Raw genomic sequence first — 20,315 nt, 5'->3', positions numbered from 1 at the left:
CCAAAACCCCATCATCACCGCCATTTTCTGACGACAACTTTGCGGTCACTCTTTTTCTGTAAATTGCCAGCGGGGGGCAAAACTGTCCTTTCTCGGCTTTTCCGCGTATCGTTGCCTGGGCGCGACTTGCGGTAGGTCGGTTACCTTCTTTTCCAAAACCCTATCTTCTGCCTTCCCTATATAATGCCAGTTCTTTTCTTTTCTTTTCTTTTTTTTCATCTTGTTAAATTCTGTTTCCTTTTTAACTTGGGTTTTCTTCCCTTTTCTCGCTTTCCAGTAGCCCCAAAAACCAGTCTTAATGGCCGATCAGAGTAATATTTTGACCCCAAAGCAGCACAAGGACAGCTCTAATCCATCCTTGATTGAAACTGACGATGGTTTCAGTTTGTCCTCAACTTACCTTGGCTCTCCCAGTTCTTCTTCCTTACTTAGTACAGATGCCTACAGCTTCCTCACCCCAAGCACTGCTAATTGTAATGACCTTGGTTTTCTTGATGAGTTTGGCGATAGTGAAAAGCTCGGTAGAAATGAATCATTTATTTCTTTTATTAATGGCCCTCTGATGTTGGAACATGTTAATTTGGGGAGAAACCTCGGTGGATCTAGAAAACACGCAAAACGCACTATTTCTATGCCATTGTTGAACAAGAATCTCAATTCCCCAGATCCAGTTTCCAAAGCTGAGGTATCTTCTATAGATCATAGGCCAGAAGAAACTTTTTATGATGATGATATTCTTAATTTGAGTGCCATTGAAATTGATGAAGCATTTCATGAAAGATCCAGTTTTTCTAACCTTGAAGACATTTTCGAAAATGATTCTGATTCACATTTAAGACATTTTCAGAAGATTAGAAAATCAGTATCTGCGCCATTACTACGTAAAAAAATCCCAACAAAGATTGCTGAAAGAGGTGAAGATAGTGGAGATGATGAGGTGAAAGTTTTAGATAATTGTGGTTTGGGAGGACTGGGACTGCAAAACATTGGAGATTGCGACACTGATAGTGAAATTCTCCTGAATAAAGAAGTATCAATTGATAATGACAATATGACTAAATCAGAATCACCATTTAATCATTCTCGAGGGCCCTCTATTTCCTCTGTCGATTCCTTGAACACAGTTTTCTCCAATGAGGTCAATAGTTTTTCCGAATCTAGAGAGCATACCCTTCCTCCAGTGAAAACTCCAAAATCCCCAAAGTTCTCTCCGAAAAACTGCAAATTCATTGATTTCTTTAAACAATCAAGGATTAATGCTGAGAGATATACTTCCATATTGGAGTTGGCCACAGAGAGAAACCTTAATCTAGAAGAAATTGAAAAGTGCCTCGCAACTCTTTATCAAACTGAAGATATATATTCTGTTATTAATAATGGAGACAGAAGAAAATACCATATTTTGAAAAGATTGACGATTCTATGTTACTTGGTGGAACTTGGAAAATTTCAGAAGGTTAAAGATGGTGATAATTCAAAAACTTCTAGAACTTCTCGAAGATTCACAGCTTCTAAAAAAACCTTAGCAAATAATCCAATTGATGAGCAGGATTATAAAAGAATTCTATATCGATTCCCAATTCTTGAAACTTCAGATGGTGTGAATATTCAAGTTCGAAGCTCTTGTGGTGTTGAACATATATCATCTGAGCCAAATCATATAAACAATTCTCAGGCAGATGAGCTCCTCGAATATCTTCTTGAAGATCCACATTTCTTTTTATCCTATCTTCAAAACCTTAAAGAATATGAGATCTATAAAACCCTTTTAGTGAAAGAGTCATCGGTTTCCAGAAAAGGCGACAAGTTCCATATTAAGCGCCCATTGAATTGTTTCATGCTTTATCGTGCTGCAATGCTCCGCTGTGCTATTGTGATCGAATTGTTTAGCAAAGTTGATGAGTTAATTAATCATTACTTCCTCAGTTTTCTCAAGTCATGCTTCAATAGGGGGGCGGATCATCTCATTGTGGATAGTTCTGCAATATTAGACCTTATTGAGCTTGACCTCATTACTCTTATACAAAAAGCGAGCGAGAGCACAAAAACACCCACATCCGCATCCTCCTCATCCTCTTCTTCCTCTTCTTCCTCTTCAGCCAGCATACTTATAACTTCTTCAATTGCCTCCTCTTTGCACAAATTTTTCGCTTCCCAAACCCAATTAACACATTCAACTTCTTTGAAGTCATTCATTAGTTTTTATCACGCCAACCAAGTATCACGCCATCAATACCTTCAGAAATTCACTTCTCAGGCATCCAAGTCAAATTCCAGCTTGAATGCACTTAAAGCAACGAGATTGAACCATGCCATGATGTGCCATACTATTGCATTATGCTGGTTGACCGAGGATTCAAAAATCAAGGCCAAATTCGCCACTTTTGGCAAAATTGAAAATGATGTTCATAAAGAGGTTCATCCAAATTATAAGTACCGTCCAACTAAGTTTCCATCCAATAAATCCCAAACTAAGGGGGACAATAATATTCCAACTAAATCGAAAAGCATCAGAATTCCTTTATCAAAGAAAGTTAAAACCAAAGACGTTGATCTGCCAGAAAAGAATAAAGAAAAACCAAAAAGCTCTTTGACTTTAAAATTGAATATTAATGTTAAAAAACGGAACAGAAAATAGCCATGAGATTCACACACATTCAGTGTCTCTACTATTTTTAATTATAGTCTCACAAATTCAATTCATTTTTTGCTTTGATTTATTTTATGAGATCCGCCAAACCAAGCTAAATAACGCTAACTCGTACAAGATTCAACTATTAAACTATTTTATATTATTTGCATTACTTCCATTTCGTTGAATAATGATTTCACAAGATATTTATTTCACTTCCACATTTGAAACTTTGCCGCTGGCTGCTACTATTTTTCCTAAATATTTATATTTCACATTGCCAATCTTTGGCTTAGCATCTTTTCATTTCAAATTAAATCATGGTGGCTATTTTCAGCTATATAGTCTGAAATTTATTTATTACTCTGAGTCCTTTTTTTCGGGGTGCTTTTGCTTTCTGCTAATTTTTTTTTTTTTTGTCTCTGGTTAATTAACGTCAGAGGATGCTCAATTTCATTGGCTTCCGACTTCTGCATCAGATTCTTTAATCTTTGATCAGTAAACCACTTCAACAACGGTTAATCAATCGTATTAACTTCTAGCTGAAATGATTTCCCAATGTAAATTGTCAATTGAAGTATTCTGACGCAATGTTTCATTTATTTTACAATCATTAGAGCTAGCAATACGTTGAATTTCCAAGTCCTGATATTATTACAAGCTAAGATTTCTAACGAGTTTGAATTAAGCAGTTAAATATAAAGACATTAATAAAAATTATAAAATAAAATAAAGATTACAGTGGAAAGCAAAATTTAGAACGAGAAAAAAAAAATGAAAAAATGGGGGAATACATCCCTGGTAAATAATAGGGGTGTGAAATAAATTACCAAGCAGAGAAATGCTAGTAGGTATTGCACAAAAAAGCAACCATCAACCAGAAGGAAAGAAAAAAGAGTGGCTAAAATCAAATTAAGGAATAAAATTAAACAATCAAATTAAAAAATCAAATTCCCATCAGTTTTTTAAGGATTCGTCCAAAGCGATTGTTTTAACGGCTCTGTCAAGATCCTCTTTCGTAGAACCAAAATGAGCACCGTTACTAGGGCTAGCCTCAATCATATTTGCACCGGCAGCGGTACTAGAAGGCATGAAAATGACCTTACTATTGGAGCTCTTAGCCATACTTTGCATAGCATCGAGATATCTCATTTGCATGGCGGCATCACTGGCCAAAATGTCAGCGGCCTTTCTCATTAATTTGGCGGATTCAACTTCGGCTTTGGCGCTGATGATCTTGGATTCCCCAATTCTGGTGGCTTCGGCAGCACGGCTCAAAGAAGCACTGACCCCAGGTGGCAAGTGGATATCCTTGATCAAGATACTTTCCACATGAACACCCCAAGCCTCGGCAACATGACTGATATTTTCTGAAATTGCGGCAGCGATTTCTTCACGCTTTTCAATGACGTCCTGCAAAATACGGGCACCAATGACATCTCTAAGAGTGGTTTGGGTACGATTAACCAATGAAGCGTTGACATCTTCGATACCAAAAGTGGCCAATTGAGGGTCGACAATAGAAAAGTACAACACCGAGGAGATTTCAACACCGACATTGTCCTTAGTCAAACAATCCTGGCTTGGGATTTGAATGGTTTGTGCCCTAATACTAACTTTAGAGATTTTTTCGACCCAGGTGTTTACATAAGTGGACCCTGGTTCAACGGTACGGGCGAGGGCACCAAAACGAGTGACAAGACCAACTTCCCCAGCATCAACGTTTTTGTATGGGTTGGTGCAACAAGAGCAAGGAATGGTACCTAAACAACCAAAGAACCCACCAAAAGCAGACATGATCCTTTGGTAAGTACCTTCGGCAGGTGTCTCATAAACACGGGCAAAATCCTTCGCGACAACCATTTTTGGGGCAGGAGGGACTTGAGAACGCTTGACGCTGATGGAGGAGGCATTATCTGCCTGTTCGACATTGCTGTTTGACATTGTGTATTGTTTTCAGTGATTGCTGTTGGTTGATGTGGAATCGTTGTTATATTTTTGGCACAGGGGATACCTTGTTTTGCGAAAACACCCAGTAATATAGGGATAGGGGTTACGAAACGACGGTGCCAAAAAATGAACCGCTGTTTTTTTCCAGTTGTGTGGAACACCCCCGATAGTGGGTCAACGTGCCGGCGCTGTCACCCCCGTCTATGACGTACGCCGAGTTGGTTTTGGTGACCGATGATAACCATTGCTCTCTGTGGCCCTTTGTTGTATCTCCAGATAGTGCAGGTTTTTATAGGTTATCTATCTCACTTACCGTGTCATGCGTGCTTCTTTTTATTATCGCCTGCACACCATCTTATTATAGGCAGGGCTACTTTTTTTTGATTTCAAATCACCTTGATAATTAGCAAAATATGTATATTCGTAACCACACCCAAGCCTTTCACACACAAAAGGAATAAAAAAATAAAAAATAACAATCATAATACCATCCAAACTGTCTATACCTATACAAGTTTCATAAACTCTTCGTTGATGACCCATCCTGAATTCAGCTTTTTGGAGGAAACTTTCTGGATAGTACCTTTTATCTTTGCCTTGCTATATTTGGTAAACTGCTGGTGAACCATATCTACCATCGTAGGCACGGTCCAATTCTTCATCTCTTTGTTGGAGAGAATGAACTTCACAATACCCCTTATATCATCAGGATTGTCCACGATGGGCTTTCTCTTCACTGTAAGAGTGTTGATTTTCGTGGCGCTTGATGTAGAAATAGTAACGCTCTTGACTGGAACCCGGGAATTGGTAGGAACTTCCACCACACTAGTAGGACTCTTGCCCCAGTAATTTTTGAATGGATCAATACCCAGGTTTACTTCTTTCAATAATATACTTGCCTGCATTTCTGGAAATTCATAGCCGTTATTGATAACCACAGATGGCGACAATTGTCCTTTAAACTGAACCCTCTTCTGTGTCTGCGCACTGTCGTCATCCACAAATCCTGCAAATTCTTCATCTTCCTCATTTCCAACTTCGTCCTCCTCCTCACCATCACTATCAACTTCTTCACCATCTTCTTCTTCCTCGCCTAGTTCAAAATCACTATCATAGTCATAATCAATATTATCAAACTTGAAAAACGGATCACTGGCCAGGGTTTTATTTATTTTTGACCATGTGCCCAAATAAGCTGGCTTGATAGTTTCATAAAATTTTAAGTATTTCAAAGGGATCAGTACAAGCATCCCAATAATTTGTCCCTCACTCATTGATTCATTGATAGCATCCACAACTTGCTCGGCGGTAGTCTTAGGTTCAAATCCTCGACAACAGCTATCATTCTTTAACCAGTCACTAACAGAGTCTGATGCACTTTCATTGCCGCTGAAATATGAATCAAACACGTCTTTTGATTTTAGTAACTCATCTTTTTCAAGATGCCCTGAGCAAGCAAGTGAAGCATTCTCTTTAACAAAGAAATTAAAGAAAAAATTCTGGTAATCATTACCATCAACCTGTGAGATAACGCCTGCATCATTAGTTGACTCATCTCTTGGAAGTTTCTTTTTTACCATAAAGAAGCTCGAAAGTTTGGTTTGACCAGGTGTATTCCCCTTTTTTTTCGATTCTTTTTCAGCAATTTTAACTCTTTTGGCTTCCTTTTCAGCTTCTTTTTCTTCCAATTTTCTTTTCTTTTCAAGTTCTCTCTCCTCCGATTTTCTTTTTTTCTCAGCTTCTTTTTCTCCCAACTTTCTCTTTCTTTCAGCATCCCTAGCCTCCTTTTCCCTTTTCTTTTCAGCATCTCTCTCTTCCTTTTGCCTTTTCTTTAATTCGGCTTTTGCTTCACGCTCTCTTTTTCTTTGTTCCTTTTCTTCTTGTTCTTTCTTTTTCTTCTCTTCTCTGACCTTGGACTCGGTTTCTCTTTTGAGTCTATTCTCTAGCTTTACTTTTTCTTTCTTTGTCAACTTGTTTGGTGCTTCATCATCATGATCGTCACCACCATCATCGGGCGTCTGTTGGGTTGCCGAGAGCTTATCACCAGCGAGTTCTTCATCTTGCTCATTTGCGATGTGCTGATTTCTTCTCTCGATATTTTCGTCTTCGAAAGCTTCTAGTTTATTATTATGTGCTTTGGTCTTCTCACTTTCGATATCACTAAGAGTAACTTCTAGGATTTCATCGTCCTCATCGTCCTCGTCATCCTTATTTCTTGCTTCGCGGCTGCAAGAACTGGTAGTATCTAGCGGAGACGAAGCAGGTGGTGTGGCTAATGATTCTTGACTGCTAGCGCTATCAGTTGATACACTATTTTTTGTGAGGGTCTTCTTTGTTGGTGTTAAAACAGTCGATGACTTCTCAGGGCAACTCTCTACTTGTGGTAGTTTCATGCTACGAGATGTCAACATTGGTCCCGTCATTATGAAAAATTGATTCTAAACACGATCTTTATTGTTTATAATCAATTATCAAGAAAACTTTGCGTAGAAGGACATGTAAAGTGCCAAAAGTGTGTTACAAATTATCAAGAAAGAAATTGGGGAAATTTCCTGACGCGTCTATTTTTTTTTTGCATTTTTTGGCGCGTCTGTCACGTGATTATGATCTCATTTTTTTTTTTTTTTTAAATCTCATCGCGCATCCATCAATAAACAGAATGGTATCAACAAAGACACAGATTTATGGTATAAGCAGTTGTTTTGGGATTAATTGAAGATAAAGAAATCATGGGTATATCTTCGGGTGATGAAGCAGAATTTCCTATGTTTCTAAGCACACAAGCCCAGGCAAACATGGATATGTGGGAAGATCAGGATCGCAGAGAGAAACAGGCCAGTTCCATGGCGGCGAATCTTCAGCAGTTTTCACTAAATACAAACGATGATCTTGACTTCCCATCGACTTTGGCCGAAGATAATATAACAATAATCAAAAGAGCAGATAAAACTTACAAAAGGCAGAAAAATAACAGTGAAAATACAGGTCAAAGATCAACCAAACAGGTCGGTAAAAAAAAAAAAGGATCCTCAGAAGAAAGTTCAATAACTGGCCGTATGGCCATGAGACACTCATCCAAATCAAGTATCGAACTACTGAAACAATCATCAATATTAAAGATCCTATCAGGAAAAAAGAGAAAAGTGAATGACATTCTAGATAAGATCGAACTTCTTGAATCAAAGACTCTGCAAAGCAGTAGTGAAGTTGAAAGTGTTTACGAAAACAAGATGGTCTACACAAAAGATGAATGGTTCAATTTGATGAAGATTATCAGGGTGAATTTTCCCAATTTGTCCAAGAAATCCAAGCTTACGCTATCAAAGATCAATAAAACATATGAGGAGCAATACGACAGTCAATATCAAGACAATCTGCAAGACAACTTACAGACGGGGTCTCTATGGAATATGGCTAGTACGGTACCACAAACAAGGCTCACTGATGAGGATTTGAAATGGTTGTATGATTTAGACGATATCAATGAAAAAAAAGGGTTAGCTAATTCAAATCCTTCCAGCTTCTCAGAGACCAGCGAATTCCAGGTAAATGACGTTCTCACATTGTCTCAAATAATAGATCAACCAAAAGAAGAAGAGGTCGTAGATCTAACACAAAAAAGTGATAAATATGATAAACTCAGTTTTAATCCAAGCATATTTATCAACAATAAGCTGTCAGATATTATGGAGGCACCTTCTCAGCCACAACAAAAAAGAGTACAACAAATATCACAGATGACACCTCAAATCAATCGAGTCATTGAGGTTCCTTCTTCTACGCCGACTGCCTCGCCAATAAAAATATCTCCATCAAAACTTTCAGTTCTAAAAAGGAAATTAGTACTAAAAGACCCAAAAATCGATGTTAAGGCCAGTGTTATGGAAAACATTCAAGCTTCTTCTATCGGAAAGCATTCAACAATTGTAGAATCTTTTGTTTCCACAGATCCTTCCAGAAAATCTAATCACAATAGTGAATTTTCTAGCCCTATGAGGGAATTTATTAATAAAGATCTTATTGAGGAAGTTAATTCGGTTGATTCAGAAGTGCAGGAAGCTAGCTACGTTGATAACGAAAAAGAAAGTGATATCCAAATTGTCGATGGTAAATTCGAAATTGATGGAGTTTCGGAAGATATCATTGATGAGCATCAATTTGGCAATTACTACTCGAAGAAGATTATTGATCTTTTTGAGAGCCTGGGTGGCCAACAAGTAGAAGAAGAAAAAGACGAAGAAGATAATGAAGAAGAAAAAGAAGAAGAAGAAGATGATGATGATGATATCAAGATAACTCAAGTGAACACTGAAAGTGTGAACCAGCTAGCAAATATTCATATTGATAGTCTAGGGCCACAAAATCTACGAGATATATCGACACAATCACAGAACTACGGATTTAATAGAGCATCGTTGGGAACACCCATTCCTGAATCGATTGAAATTAAATCCTCCAATTCTAGCATTTACTCAACGGCGCGATCCCATTTACCACAGACTCAAAAACAATACAGAACAACAAGATACGAATTTAAAGGTGTCTTGAATGATGTATTTCAAATTCCTTTTGGCAAAATTGAAGCCAAGGTCACCCATCAAAAAAGGAAAAAAACACCAGATGTGATCCCAGACTCAGAATCTGAAGATGACGATGAAATTAGTATTATTGAAATTACTAAGGAAGTTCCAAAGATAAAAACACCCGCAAATTTACTTCAAACAAACGAAATTATGAGCTCCTTTGGAGATGTTTCAGAATTGCAAGTTCCTTCAAGTCAAAATGATTTTGACGTTCCTAGTGGTTTGGCCAGTCAGGAAGCTTCCATATCCACTGATATTTTTCCACCATCCAATGTCGAATTCCTTGAAATATTCAAAAACATGACAAGTGTTAGTCAAAAGATTCTTTTGGAAAAGTGGGGTTTCCAAGGTAACCGGACCAAACAGGCGATGATTGAAACTCTTTCAACGATCTATCAGCTTTTAACAGATTCAGATCCATCATATCTAATCGAAGTAGATATGACCCCAAAGGATAAGGAAACCAAACACAAAAATATCAATGAATTTTTTGAAGCATTGCTTGAGTTTCCATCAGAAATTGTTCAGGCATCAGTGTTTAATCACATCAGTGATATTGTGACCAAAAATGAAGAGCTTTATGAGAAAATTCTAGTTTATGAACCAATTTCATTGGATTCTGTGACGGAAATATTGTCAACGAATGGTATCATTTTAGACCAAGACTGTGCCAGAAGCTGGGCGTTTCTGACAGGTGTATCATACTCCCTCACTCTCTTAAGTAATGGCGAGAGGGAAATTAAAGCAAAAAGTGGATCAAAGAAGCGTAAAACAAAGAATGTTGAAGCGAAACCAAAGGCCAAAACTACTAGCAAAGGGAAATCATCATAATAGATAATAACGAGACATTTAATATCTGATTAAATATAGTACACAGGACGTTTTATTTTTTTTTTTTTTCCAATTTTCTGTAAAAGAATATCAAGAGAAAGAAAAAATTCAATATAATACAAACTCCTTTACTGGCTCCCACTTGCAAGAGCTAATCAAACATTGAACAACCCATTCCCAATCTACTAGTCCCAAAGTCACCTCCGTTGGTTTTTCCTCATCTTCTTTATCCCTTCTGGAAAAGATCGATTTCTTCAGTTTACTGGTCGAAGAGGTTCCTTGTTCTGTTTTTGCCCTTTTGCGAGAACTTCTTTTTTTAGTTTTAAAAGTCTCGATATTTGATGAGACTGCTTTATTTTTTAAGCTTTGCAACTTTTCTTCCATTTTGGAAACCGTGATATAATCATAAAACAAAAATTTGTGAGATCTCTGCGCTTTCTTTTTCTTCAATTTTCGCACCATTTTTAACAAAGCTTCATTATACCCAACCAGCGTTATTACTTCAGCCCCTAGCAAAAAGAAAAAAAGTTCACAAACCAGGGGTTTTATTGAAACCATTAAAACTGTATAATCACGAAGAATATTGCGTTTGTTATCTAATTGATGTTGAATTCCATTGATATCTGGATCTAAGTAATTCTGCTCAAACATTTGAGTTCGGAGACTTTGCTGGGTATCCAAATACTTTGATTCTCCCGCAATCAATTGATATCCATACCAATCATCTAACCATCGTGACTTCTCCACACACTGAAATATGAAATGTTTAGAAAGAGCTGGCCAACCAAGGGCAAGGATTTGTAGGTACTTCACACTTCTGCTATAGGACCTTGCAATAACAGCGGCAAACTTAATATTCTTATATTGATTCACAACTTCTATTTTCTCGATATTCCCATTCACATCACGGTTTACTGATAGCATTGCCGAGAATCCATCCTTGAGGACCACTCCGCCATTTTCCATAATCAATTGCGTTAACCTAACTCTATCTGCTTCCAAGTCACCGGTAAGGCAGAACGCAGTGTTTTCAAAAATTCTGCTTTTTATTACTGTTTTCACTGGCGAGGTCTCAGCCGATGATACATAACTGTAAAATTGCTCAGATTTTGAAATATTATGGTCCACTCTTTGTGATTTAAAAGTTTTGACTTTAGATCTACTAAGATCAGATGGTTCCACTGAGGGACGTATGACCGTTCCACTTTTTAATGGCTTCACGAGATAGTTTTTAGCTATCGGGGAATCAAGCCTTGTCAACCAATTTTCATCGGTCATGTAAATCTCCCATAGATCCACGCAAATTTCGGGATGCTTATCACTTGGTAAATTTCGAACAAGTTTTCTAAGATAAACACAATTGAAACCTCTAACGCATGATAATGTAGCCTCTACCTCAGAAGTTTGGCCTAAACCAGTAACAATATGGGTGTCATTCCCAGCATGGATTTTCACAGTATCTCCAATCTTGATATCTAAAGGGGAGCAAATATCTTCCTTTTTGATAATAATATCATCATCATAAAACTGAACTTCGCACTTATAATTATTATTTCTGATTACTTTAGCAGGATAATAGTGAAAATCATAGGTTGCCCAAACTGACGCTGTTTCCCTTGATAGCCCTGCCTCGCTGTCTTCAGTATAATTGGCCTCATTTTCTTCACGTAATATTGTTCGTTTGCTCTCTTTATTCTCACTTTTATTAGTAATACCTTGGTTTACTTCGAGTTTGTTCGGAAATATCATGCTTTGCAGCTTTTCCTTCTCATTTTCCTTATCATGTTCACTTTCATCGTCTTCGCTATCGTCAACAATCATTCTTTTTCTTGGTTCTCTTGTAATAATGTCGCCTCTTCCACTAGCCCTAATCTTACGCTTTCTTGATCCACCTCTGATGATAGTATCCTCTTGATCATCGTCAGTCATTCCAGGTGAATTATCTTCAATCTTTAAGGTATTTATATCGATACTGTTATCAGTTTGCTGACTGGAAGTAAATCTCTCATTTGCATCACCCTTAATGTGTCGTGGTGTACCCAAGACATTATCGGTTCTCTTGGGATTACCTCCTTCATGTTCTTTGGCGGCTTGTATATCTTCTGACCTCCTATCGATGAGCTGCTGATCGTGAGTTATAGGATACTTTGGGTTACTGTCTTGCAGAGGACTTTTTTTTTCGTCATTTTCGCCTAGTGTAATTTGGAATGAGCTTCGAGTTGGAGTATCAAAGGTAATAACATCAGTAGCACGAATAGCAGGAGAAGACTCTTCAATAACAATGGATTGTGAATGGCCGAAATCGTGTTGAGTTTTCTTAGGCTCATAATAATCTTCACTGCTCATTATGTTCTCGTCTAAAATTTTTTGGGTATCAGCTTCTTTGGTAGGAATTGAGCTCACATCAGCTCCAATAATCTCTTGGGGCTGACTTCGTTGAGTTGCTTTAACTTCTAATCCATTTTCAAACTTCAATTCACCACTTTGCGGATCACCGTCGCCGTCACCAATTCTTGAATTTATTTTTGCTTGTTCTTTTTCATCTATATTCAAAGGGAGTTGATTAACTGTTTCATCTGCTTTTTCATACGAGCCTTGGGAAGCAGCGTCATCTGTAATGACTTGATTTTTTTCAGTGCTTGTGTTTTGAGAAAAGAATTGTGGCTCATAAACATCATTCGTGCCCTCAATTGTCGCCGGTATTTGGATATCTGGCTCATTATTCCCTTCAGAACTTTGTGTTGGGATCACATTATTATTATTTACTTGCACCTCATTGTCATGATCCCAAGGATCCTTGAGGGACTCAATCTTCTGAGTATCGGCATTTAAATTTGTGGGAGATGAATAAATCTTTTGAGTTTCATTATCATTTAAATTTGTGGGAGATGAGTAAATCTTTTGGGTTTCAGCATTATTTGAATTGGTTTTGGATTCTTGAAGCCCAGAATTATCTAATTTAGGAAGAGAAGAACCAATTTTCTGTGTTTCAGCCTCACCTGGGTTGACTAGAAAAAGATTGGGTTTCTGTGATTCACAACTGGTTGAGCTACCTGTAGCATAAATGAATTTCTGGGCCTCAGTATCATTTGAATCAATAGGAGAGGATACAATCTTTTGTGTTTCAGCATTGTTCAAATTAATCGGAGAGGAGTTAATTTTTTGAGTTTCAGCATCGTTTAGATTTTGGGTATCGTCGAAAATTATTTGCGTCGACTTCTGCGCAACACGTAGCTTTTCATTATCTGATGGTGTCTTAAGAATGTTCTTTAATTTATTCAAAGACAATCTATGTTGTTGTGTGTGCTCCAATGTAAATTTTATATATGAAGCTTGTGTTTCTGGATCAATTCTTTGAGTATCATCAGTGATATCAAAGCGATGGGTGGAGTTTGTGACATCCTCATCACAGCCATTTAAAACGCTATTTTGTGTTGAAACTAACAGGGCTTGGTTTGCTTGCTCCCTGAGCTTTTCAAAAACTTCGTGAGCTTTTTGTTCAATATCATTCGTGTCATCCGCTTCACTGTTCTCCAGCTGAGCATCCAATATTATATCTGTATTGTTTTTAAGTTCATCTTGCGATTGTGTGGAGCCAAAAGGATCCTTTGCATTATCTAGCCAGGAATTATCACCACCATGGTCAATATTATTCATAATTTCCGCTTTCGCCTCCTCGTTCTCCGCCGATACATTAAATCTTCTGAAAGATGTCCTTGAAAGACTGAGCAACGGCAGAGTGTGCGGTACACCATTTTCGCCTTGATATTCATCATTAGTACTTTTTGTACCATGAACGTTATGAACTTCATCATCTTTTTCATCAGTTTGGTTGATCTTATGCTGATTTTGCTGCTGTTCATCAAGGGCAGTTTTATCTGCCGTGACGTTCTCATAATCCTGACTGGTAGGTAGTTGAACATCAGAACTGTAAATGTCATTTGTTTCAATCATATCTATCTCCGAGTTTGATATAGGTAAGTTATTAATAACCTGGGTCTAGATTCAAAATAAATTAGTACGTCAAAAATCAATCGAAATCTGAAACACACACCATCAAATCTAACATACATCCCCAATGTCGTTCAATGAATGTGGAATATCTTTCTCAGGAGCATGGGGCATTGAAGAGCTCGGCAATATTTTCTCAGGACAGTGATCATCCTCATTTGACATTTCTCCTGCTTCAGGTTATCCGTATCAAATGTCAATTTCTACCATCGGTGAAACTCATCACCCATCCTTAATCACATCAAAATTTTTGATATGGTTTATGTAATCAATTATGTAATTGTTGGTTTTTGTGTAAATACCCCAACATGCATGGATAAACACAAAATAACGAAAAAAAATAAGGCTAATAGATATAATATTAAAGTGCTTTGCGACATAAGGATACCAACTACTTATTATAACATAATTTTTGCTTTTTTCATTTACTCAATATGCTATTAAGTACTGAAACTGGCTTGCAACTTTGCAATAATAAAAGGATTCAATGGTGCGAAAATGGTAGGTAATATACTGATTATTTTAGCAGATCTTGGTGCATCTATTCTAACGATTAATTACTATTTTAGGTGAATATTATAGAATTTTGGAATCAATTAATGAGAATATTCTATATTTTAGTGATGATTTCACGGATTTGTTAGCATTGGGATCAGCATTGATCAGGTTAAATCGGGTTGAGCAGGGTCTCAAGCAGTGCGCATTATCAATTGAAATTGCGCCATTTTTTGAAAGACCAAAAGCTTTGTATTATACAGGATTGATATTAGAGAGGTCTTCAAAATTTTATTTAGGGAAGAAGCTCTTCTGTGAGGCATACTGTCTAACTAAAAGACTATCAAAAGATATGGAAGTGAGGGTGAATAATGAAGAAAAGTTTCTCACTATGTGTAGAGCACATGATAAAAGATGCTATGCTGAACTAAAGCATCATCGGGATGATTCTGAACACGAAAAAAAAGTGTACTCTTTACAGGAAAACATAGAGGACTATTTGAAATCTGGTGGGACACTTGATGATAGAACGCACCTTAGTAACTTTTATCGAGTAAATAACTCCAATTTGGAAATTGAGAAGATTTTAAACAGTGAAAAAATATTTGAGCAAGATAGCACACTTGGATTGGGAAGCATTGATATTTTGACCTCCATATTTCAAAATATTTGTTGGTTTGTTAACGAGAGTGCCTTTAAACCTTTATTAAAGGTAGAGAGGCTAATCCAGCTCTTGATAGTAGAAGAAGTGACGCAATATCCTGAGCTTGACGATGGTATTGAAGTGAAATATATCATCAAGACTCTTTGCAAAATAAACCGCCACTCTAAAACTAGGTTTGCTAAATTGTGTGGTGTTTTAATCAAGACCAAGGCCATTAAATGCTTTTTGAAATACCTTAATGGGGACTACCGGTCTGCATATTCAGGTTTTAAATGGTTGATCAGTTTACTAGATGAAATGAGGGGATTCACACTTTCAAGCCCAGAAATATCCAAAATGAATAATTTTTTATCTTTGGATACAATGATTGCAATTTCAAATCTTTGTGGGAAATGCGTTGCCAAAATGCCTATTGATATGATTTCACAGGAAGATATTGAAGGACTCATTTGTACAATAGTATCTTTTTGTGAACCAAACAACCCATGCTGTTCTGGAAATCCTACACTTTTCATTACTTTAGCAAGCTTATCAAGTTATTTGTCTCTTTTGAAAGCGTCTAACATAACTTTTGAGATAAGCAGTGATTTGAATATCACAAGTACTAGTTTTGGTCTTAGATTGGACAAGAATGAGCTAGAGGAGATGATCAGAAGGGAAATACTTGCTGCTGTGATGAAACCTGCTGACGATGTATCAATAATTCATGATTATGACAAAATATTGTGGGGTTTGTTATTGTATGGCGGAGTTCATATCAAGACTTTTTGGTTTTTCAATTTTGTTAGAAATTACTATATGACGAAGTTTGAAGTTTTCCCAATTAATGTGCTAGATGATTATGAAAAGCACAGGGTATTCAAAAAAGGAAATCTTTGGCAGGTTGTTAACAAAATTTATACCTTGAAGGATTGTGTTTCTAAAGGAGAGTCCAAAAACATGTGGAGCTCAAAACATGGCTCTCAGTTTTTGACTCCTCAAGCTTATCTCAGAGATCTAGATAATACAGATCCATGGAACTCAGGAATTATTGTCCTAGATGAATTTTTTGATGAAGGTAATGGCTACGGAAACAATAAAGCATTTGTCATTAAAAAGGCTGCTCAACTCGCAACCAGGAAGCTCCGAGGACACATCAGACTCAGTGAGGATATTGTCAAATGTCATTTGGAGAAGAGTCGGGATTGGTTAACCTTATGGTTAGACTCTTACAATGCCAGTCATCCTAGAAGTACATCTACTACCTCTGCAGCTTCCATAATGCTTATTCCTAAGGTGTTGATGACATATTTACAAGTTTGTCTAGGCTAGGGCCACTCGAACATTGTAATTAATAATAATAATATATACTAATAATACACAATAATCACCATGAACGCAATGTAAAAGTTGACCCACAAATCTTTGAGACCCTATGAATTGGTACCTCCCAATTAGGAAAAACATAAACAAATACCCACATAATGCTGCTTCCACTACTTTTCTTTACTCAGATATTTAGTCGTTATCCATTCTCGCCCAGATTTTTATATCTCTAGGATACAGGTGTATACTTTTGACAGAACAGATTTTACGTTTTTGCCAAAGTAGTGGAGCAATTGATTTTATTGCCGAAATGTACCCCCATGATCGATTAAAGAGCAGGGAATCACTTCTAGCAGGGAGTGATTTCACCACCTCCTCCGTTACTTCCTCAGACTATTACAGAAATGACACAAGAGAAAGATTTCAAAACCTAAGAAATAATAGATTCAGCGTCCAAAACATCTCCAGTGCCCATAAATTGAGCACCCATTCTGCCTTTGATCTTTCGAATCCAGATTACCTTGCGGGCAACAGGCCTAGAGCTAGATCATCATCTCCGGAGAAGTACAATCAAAGAGTTCACATAAGACCCCGTACTCAATACAATCATTATGAGATTCCTATTCCTGCTACCTTACTCAGACCCCCTTTGATCAGTGGGAAAGCTAATTCCAGGAATGGGTCCAGGGAATCTATAAGTCACTTTCGCAATGTCCCTGATTTACACAGACCGCTTTCTGGAGCTCTGGAGGCTCCTATATTAGCGCCTCAAAATAGCCTACCTCAGCATATACTTCCTCCAGCACCAAAAAGAGAGTTGTCATCCAGTATTTCTTCATCGAGTAGCTCGCCAAATATAGATGACTATGGAATGAGCAAGCGGTTCACTTTTGGTGGCGGATCTAGTTACCAATCCAATTCTGGGTCAAATATCTCCCTTCAGACGCCCTCAATTATGTCATCGCAAAATCCTAAACATTCCAAAACCAAGTCAATGCCGCCTCCTATGCACAGTCGTACAAAGTCTAATATTTCTATTGTCAGTTCTAATGATTATCAAGTTAAACATAATACTATCACCACCAATGCACTTCTTGATTTTAACGAATTGAATGAATTTGGGAATGTTAATGTGGACAGTGACACGAAAAGCATTACCGAAGCCGAAGAGGAACGTAAAGGAAGTGGCAAGAAAAAGCACAAATTTTGGTTCAAGTTTGGGAAGAAAAAGAAGAATTCATCAAGCCCGAAAAAATCAAAACCTCAAAATGATAACAAGAAAGCTATTGTGGAAGATACAGAGAGTGTCAATGGTAACGACAAATGGCTCAATAACTCTTCAGAAAATGTTAGCGTGCCTAAAATTGAGATGGAAAAGGCCTCTATTGATGTCCAAAAAGACAAAACTTTGGATACCACCATAGGTGAGAAACGACTTTTGGCAGATTTCTCAAACATTACAGCCAACGAGACTGATAATTCTATGGTCGAAGTTGTTTTGGAACAAGAAATACTTTCTAAAGATCTTGAGGTTGCTTCTCAATCAGATGGTGGCTCTTCTGCTGAATCTTCTACTGGCTCGCTGTTTAAGTCTGACTCGTCATATAAGACGCCTATCAGTAATATTTACAATTATACTTCAAGTAATCGATCACGAAAAGATTCTTGGAACTCCAATGCTGCCCACGATACCGAGACTCCCGAAAAAAGTGGCACCAGCTTCAAAAACCAAATCAATGAAAGCAGGTATCAAAATTTGATTAGAAGAAATCTTTTAAGTTCAGAGTCCGCAAATTCTAGTCTGGCCCATTTACCTATGGTTAAGGAAGAAAAAAGAATTAGTGCTTTACCAATCCCACCAATAGAAACCAGTCATGAGCCTTTAGCTTCAGTTGTCAGTGGCCCTAACATTAATCAAAACCAAGGATTCACAGTGAGAGATGATAAGGGTTATATTGTTTTTGCTGCTGAATCTGAATCTCTTGGTATGAAAGCTCTGCCTATTAGCAAAAGATCTGATTCGTCATTTAGTGAATATTCAAAACTCGCAAAAGAAAATACAGTTATTAGACGTCCACAACCACCAATTCCGATTAAAAAATCTGACACTAGTGTTTTTGATGCTGCTCCTCCAGTTCCACACAGACTGCTGACGAGAATTACTGGAGTGCAAGAATCTTCATCTCAAAAGACCCAGAGAGACTTGAGCAGTACCAGTTCTATTCACACCTTCCTAAGTGGCTCTTCTGACAGTGAAGATCCTCGTATGGTTTATTCTCCAATCAATGACACTTTTTCGCTTACCTCTCACAAAAACTCCAGTGTGGAATCAATATCTACATTGGAAGGCAATGAGAAAGACGTGACATTTTCTGGGGGCTATGATACTTTTACGAACAAGGCAGAAACTGGAGAAAAATATGAGAAAATTATAGAAGGTATTATCGAGAAAGAAAACTTGAAGATTTTATCAGAGACAGAGGACTCTGAAAGTGTTTACTCCGAGCTTGATTCTGAACTAGTTATCAATAATGAGTACTCACTTGTTGATGAGACACTACAAGAAGCTGTTTATGATGAAAGTGAGACTCAAACTTCAGCTTCTATCAGAAATTACGAGAAGTTAACCACCAATAGTTACGGTAACGCCAACGAGGTTTCACATAGGTTTGAAGCTTTCGAAAAGCCCCAACCTCCAAGCCATGGCTACGATTACGAAAGCTTGATTGGGGACTACGCGAACGAATATAGTGAATCTGTTAATAGTGATTATGCTCCGAAATATTCTCCAAGTTTTGCGTCCGAAGAGCCTACTAACAAAAGTTTGGATCTCCTACATTATTACGAAATTAACAGTTCTAAGAGCACTTTCAGAAACCCGAGTAACTATAGTTTTAGCAACTTCAGAAACGGAGCGAGCAATGATAATACTGGCCATGATAGCAGGGTTGGCTCAGAGAGTAGAGAATTGAGAGTGATTAACTCCACAACAACAATAAGTTCACTCCCACCAGTTGAAAATAATCAAGATGACAAGAGGTATTTTTCTTTTGCTACAAGCATTGCCTCTGATATTCAATTCCAACAGAATATTGCGGCTCAGGGTGAGATTCAGGATAGATTAATTGAAGATATGCAAGACAATCAGAAAAGAGTTGCTTCTATCAGTGATTCCTCGGTTCTTTATTATAGTGATAGCGATTTGGTGCATAATCCAATCTTCCCAAATGATAAGCCTTCCAATAGTGATGCATGGGAGTCGGTGAGTGAAAGTACTGGCGTTAGTGGTGGCTCAACTTTATTGTCGGCGGTCAATTCATTATATGGAGATCATATTCATAAACAAGGGTACAAAAATATTGAAGATCTTTGTCATCAAAAATCAATGACGTTGCAAGACGCTATAAAGCAAATAAAGATGGAAAAGGGGGAGTTTAATAATAACATGATCAATCCAAATCGTCAAATTCTGACGAATACTACTGATTCTTACATCTCATATGACCATTCAAACTACACCAGCTCGATCCGCTCGTTACGCCTTAATCAGAACACAAATAGCAATAACCCAGCATCAGTATTTTCAGGGAAGAGAAAACCTCTTCTTAATGAAAATACCGCTTATCTGTATTCATACATGAATATTTAATTGCTTCATACATATATATATATATGTATGTATATATATGGTTTTACTTACTAGATTTTCAATTTTTATTGTTTCCTCATTGCTGCTTCTTTGGCTGCCACCTGAATGTTACTTCCTAGGAATCATCAGCCAAGTATTTATTTTAGTTTTTCAGTTTTTAATAAAGTCATTATTTAGTTCAGGGTACTTCTTAAC

General features: G+C 37.3%; 7 protein-coding genes across 7 annotated transcripts; 4 read left to right on the top strand and 3 right to left on the bottom strand. All coding sequences in view use genetic code 12, as the record gives it.

The window, feature by feature from the left end:
* Positions 1-298: 298 nt before the first annotated feature.
* DASC09_043830 (uncharacterized protein) lies at positions 299-2,638 on the top strand (the record flags this gene model as incomplete). The annotated part of the gene is made up of 1 exon (XM_064997982.1): positions 299-2,638. The coding sequence occupies one exon, from the start codon at positions 299-301 to the stop codon at positions 2,636-2,638; it is 2,340 nt and encodes a 779-aa protein (XP_064854054.1).
* A 951-nt stretch (positions 2,639-3,589) lies between these two features.
* DASC09_043820 (slipin family protein) lies at positions 3,590-4,576 on the bottom strand (the record flags this gene model as incomplete). Its single annotated transcript, XM_064997981.1, has 1 exon — positions 3,590-4,576. One exon carries the CDS (start codon positions 4,574-4,576, stop codon positions 3,590-3,592), a length of 987 nt encoding a protein of 328 aa, XP_064854053.1.
* Positions 4,577-5,088: 512 nt separating this feature from the next.
* On the bottom strand, positions 5,089-7,005 carry DASC09_043810 (Rlf2 protein; the record flags this gene model as incomplete). Its single annotated transcript, XM_064997980.1, has 1 exon — positions 5,089-7,005. One exon carries the CDS (start codon positions 7,003-7,005, stop codon positions 5,089-5,091), a length of 1,917 nt encoding a protein of 638 aa, XP_064854052.1.
* Positions 7,006-7,311: 306 nt separating this feature from the next.
* On the top strand, positions 7,312-9,996 carry DASC09_043800 (structure-specific endonuclease subunit SLX4; the record flags this gene model as incomplete). The annotated part of the gene is made up of 1 exon (XM_064997979.1): positions 7,312-9,996. The coding sequence occupies one exon, from the start codon at positions 7,312-7,314 to the stop codon at positions 9,994-9,996; it is 2,685 nt and encodes an 894-aa protein (XP_064854051.1).
* A 108-nt stretch (positions 9,997-10,104) lies between these two features.
* Positions 10,105-14,172, bottom strand: RAD9 (chromatin-binding protein RAD9; the record flags this gene model as incomplete). The annotated part of the gene is made up of 2 exons (XM_064997978.1): positions 10,105-13,995; positions 14,068-14,172. The coding sequence occupies 2 exons, from the start codon at positions 14,170-14,172 to the stop codon at positions 10,105-10,107; spliced, it is 3,996 nt and encodes a 1,331-aa protein (XP_064854050.1).
* A 682-nt stretch (positions 14,173-14,854) lies between these two features.
* ADY4 (Ady4p) lies at positions 14,855-16,477 on the top strand (the record flags this gene model as incomplete). Its single annotated transcript, XM_064997977.1, has 1 exon — positions 14,855-16,477. One exon carries the CDS (start codon positions 14,855-14,857, stop codon positions 16,475-16,477), a length of 1,623 nt encoding a protein of 540 aa, XP_064854049.1.
* A 304-nt stretch (positions 16,478-16,781) lies between these two features.
* On the top strand, positions 16,782-20,120 carry DASC09_043770 (uncharacterized protein; the record flags this gene model as incomplete). Its single annotated transcript, XM_064997976.1, has 1 exon — positions 16,782-20,120. One exon carries the CDS (start codon positions 16,782-16,784, stop codon positions 20,118-20,120), a length of 3,339 nt encoding a protein of 1,112 aa, XP_064854048.1.
* Positions 20,121-20,315: the final 195 nt, after the last annotated feature.

The sequence above is a fragment of the Saccharomycopsis crataegensis genome (assembly GCF_037102585.1).
Source record: "Saccharomycopsis crataegensis DNA, jcf7180000000084, whole genome shotgun sequence".
In the NCBI taxonomy this organism is placed as follows: Eukaryota; Fungi; Ascomycota; class Saccharomycetes; order Ascoideales; family Saccharomycopsidaceae; genus Saccharomycopsis; species Saccharomycopsis crataegensis.
This window is presented reverse-complemented; position numbering and strand designations above follow the sequence as displayed.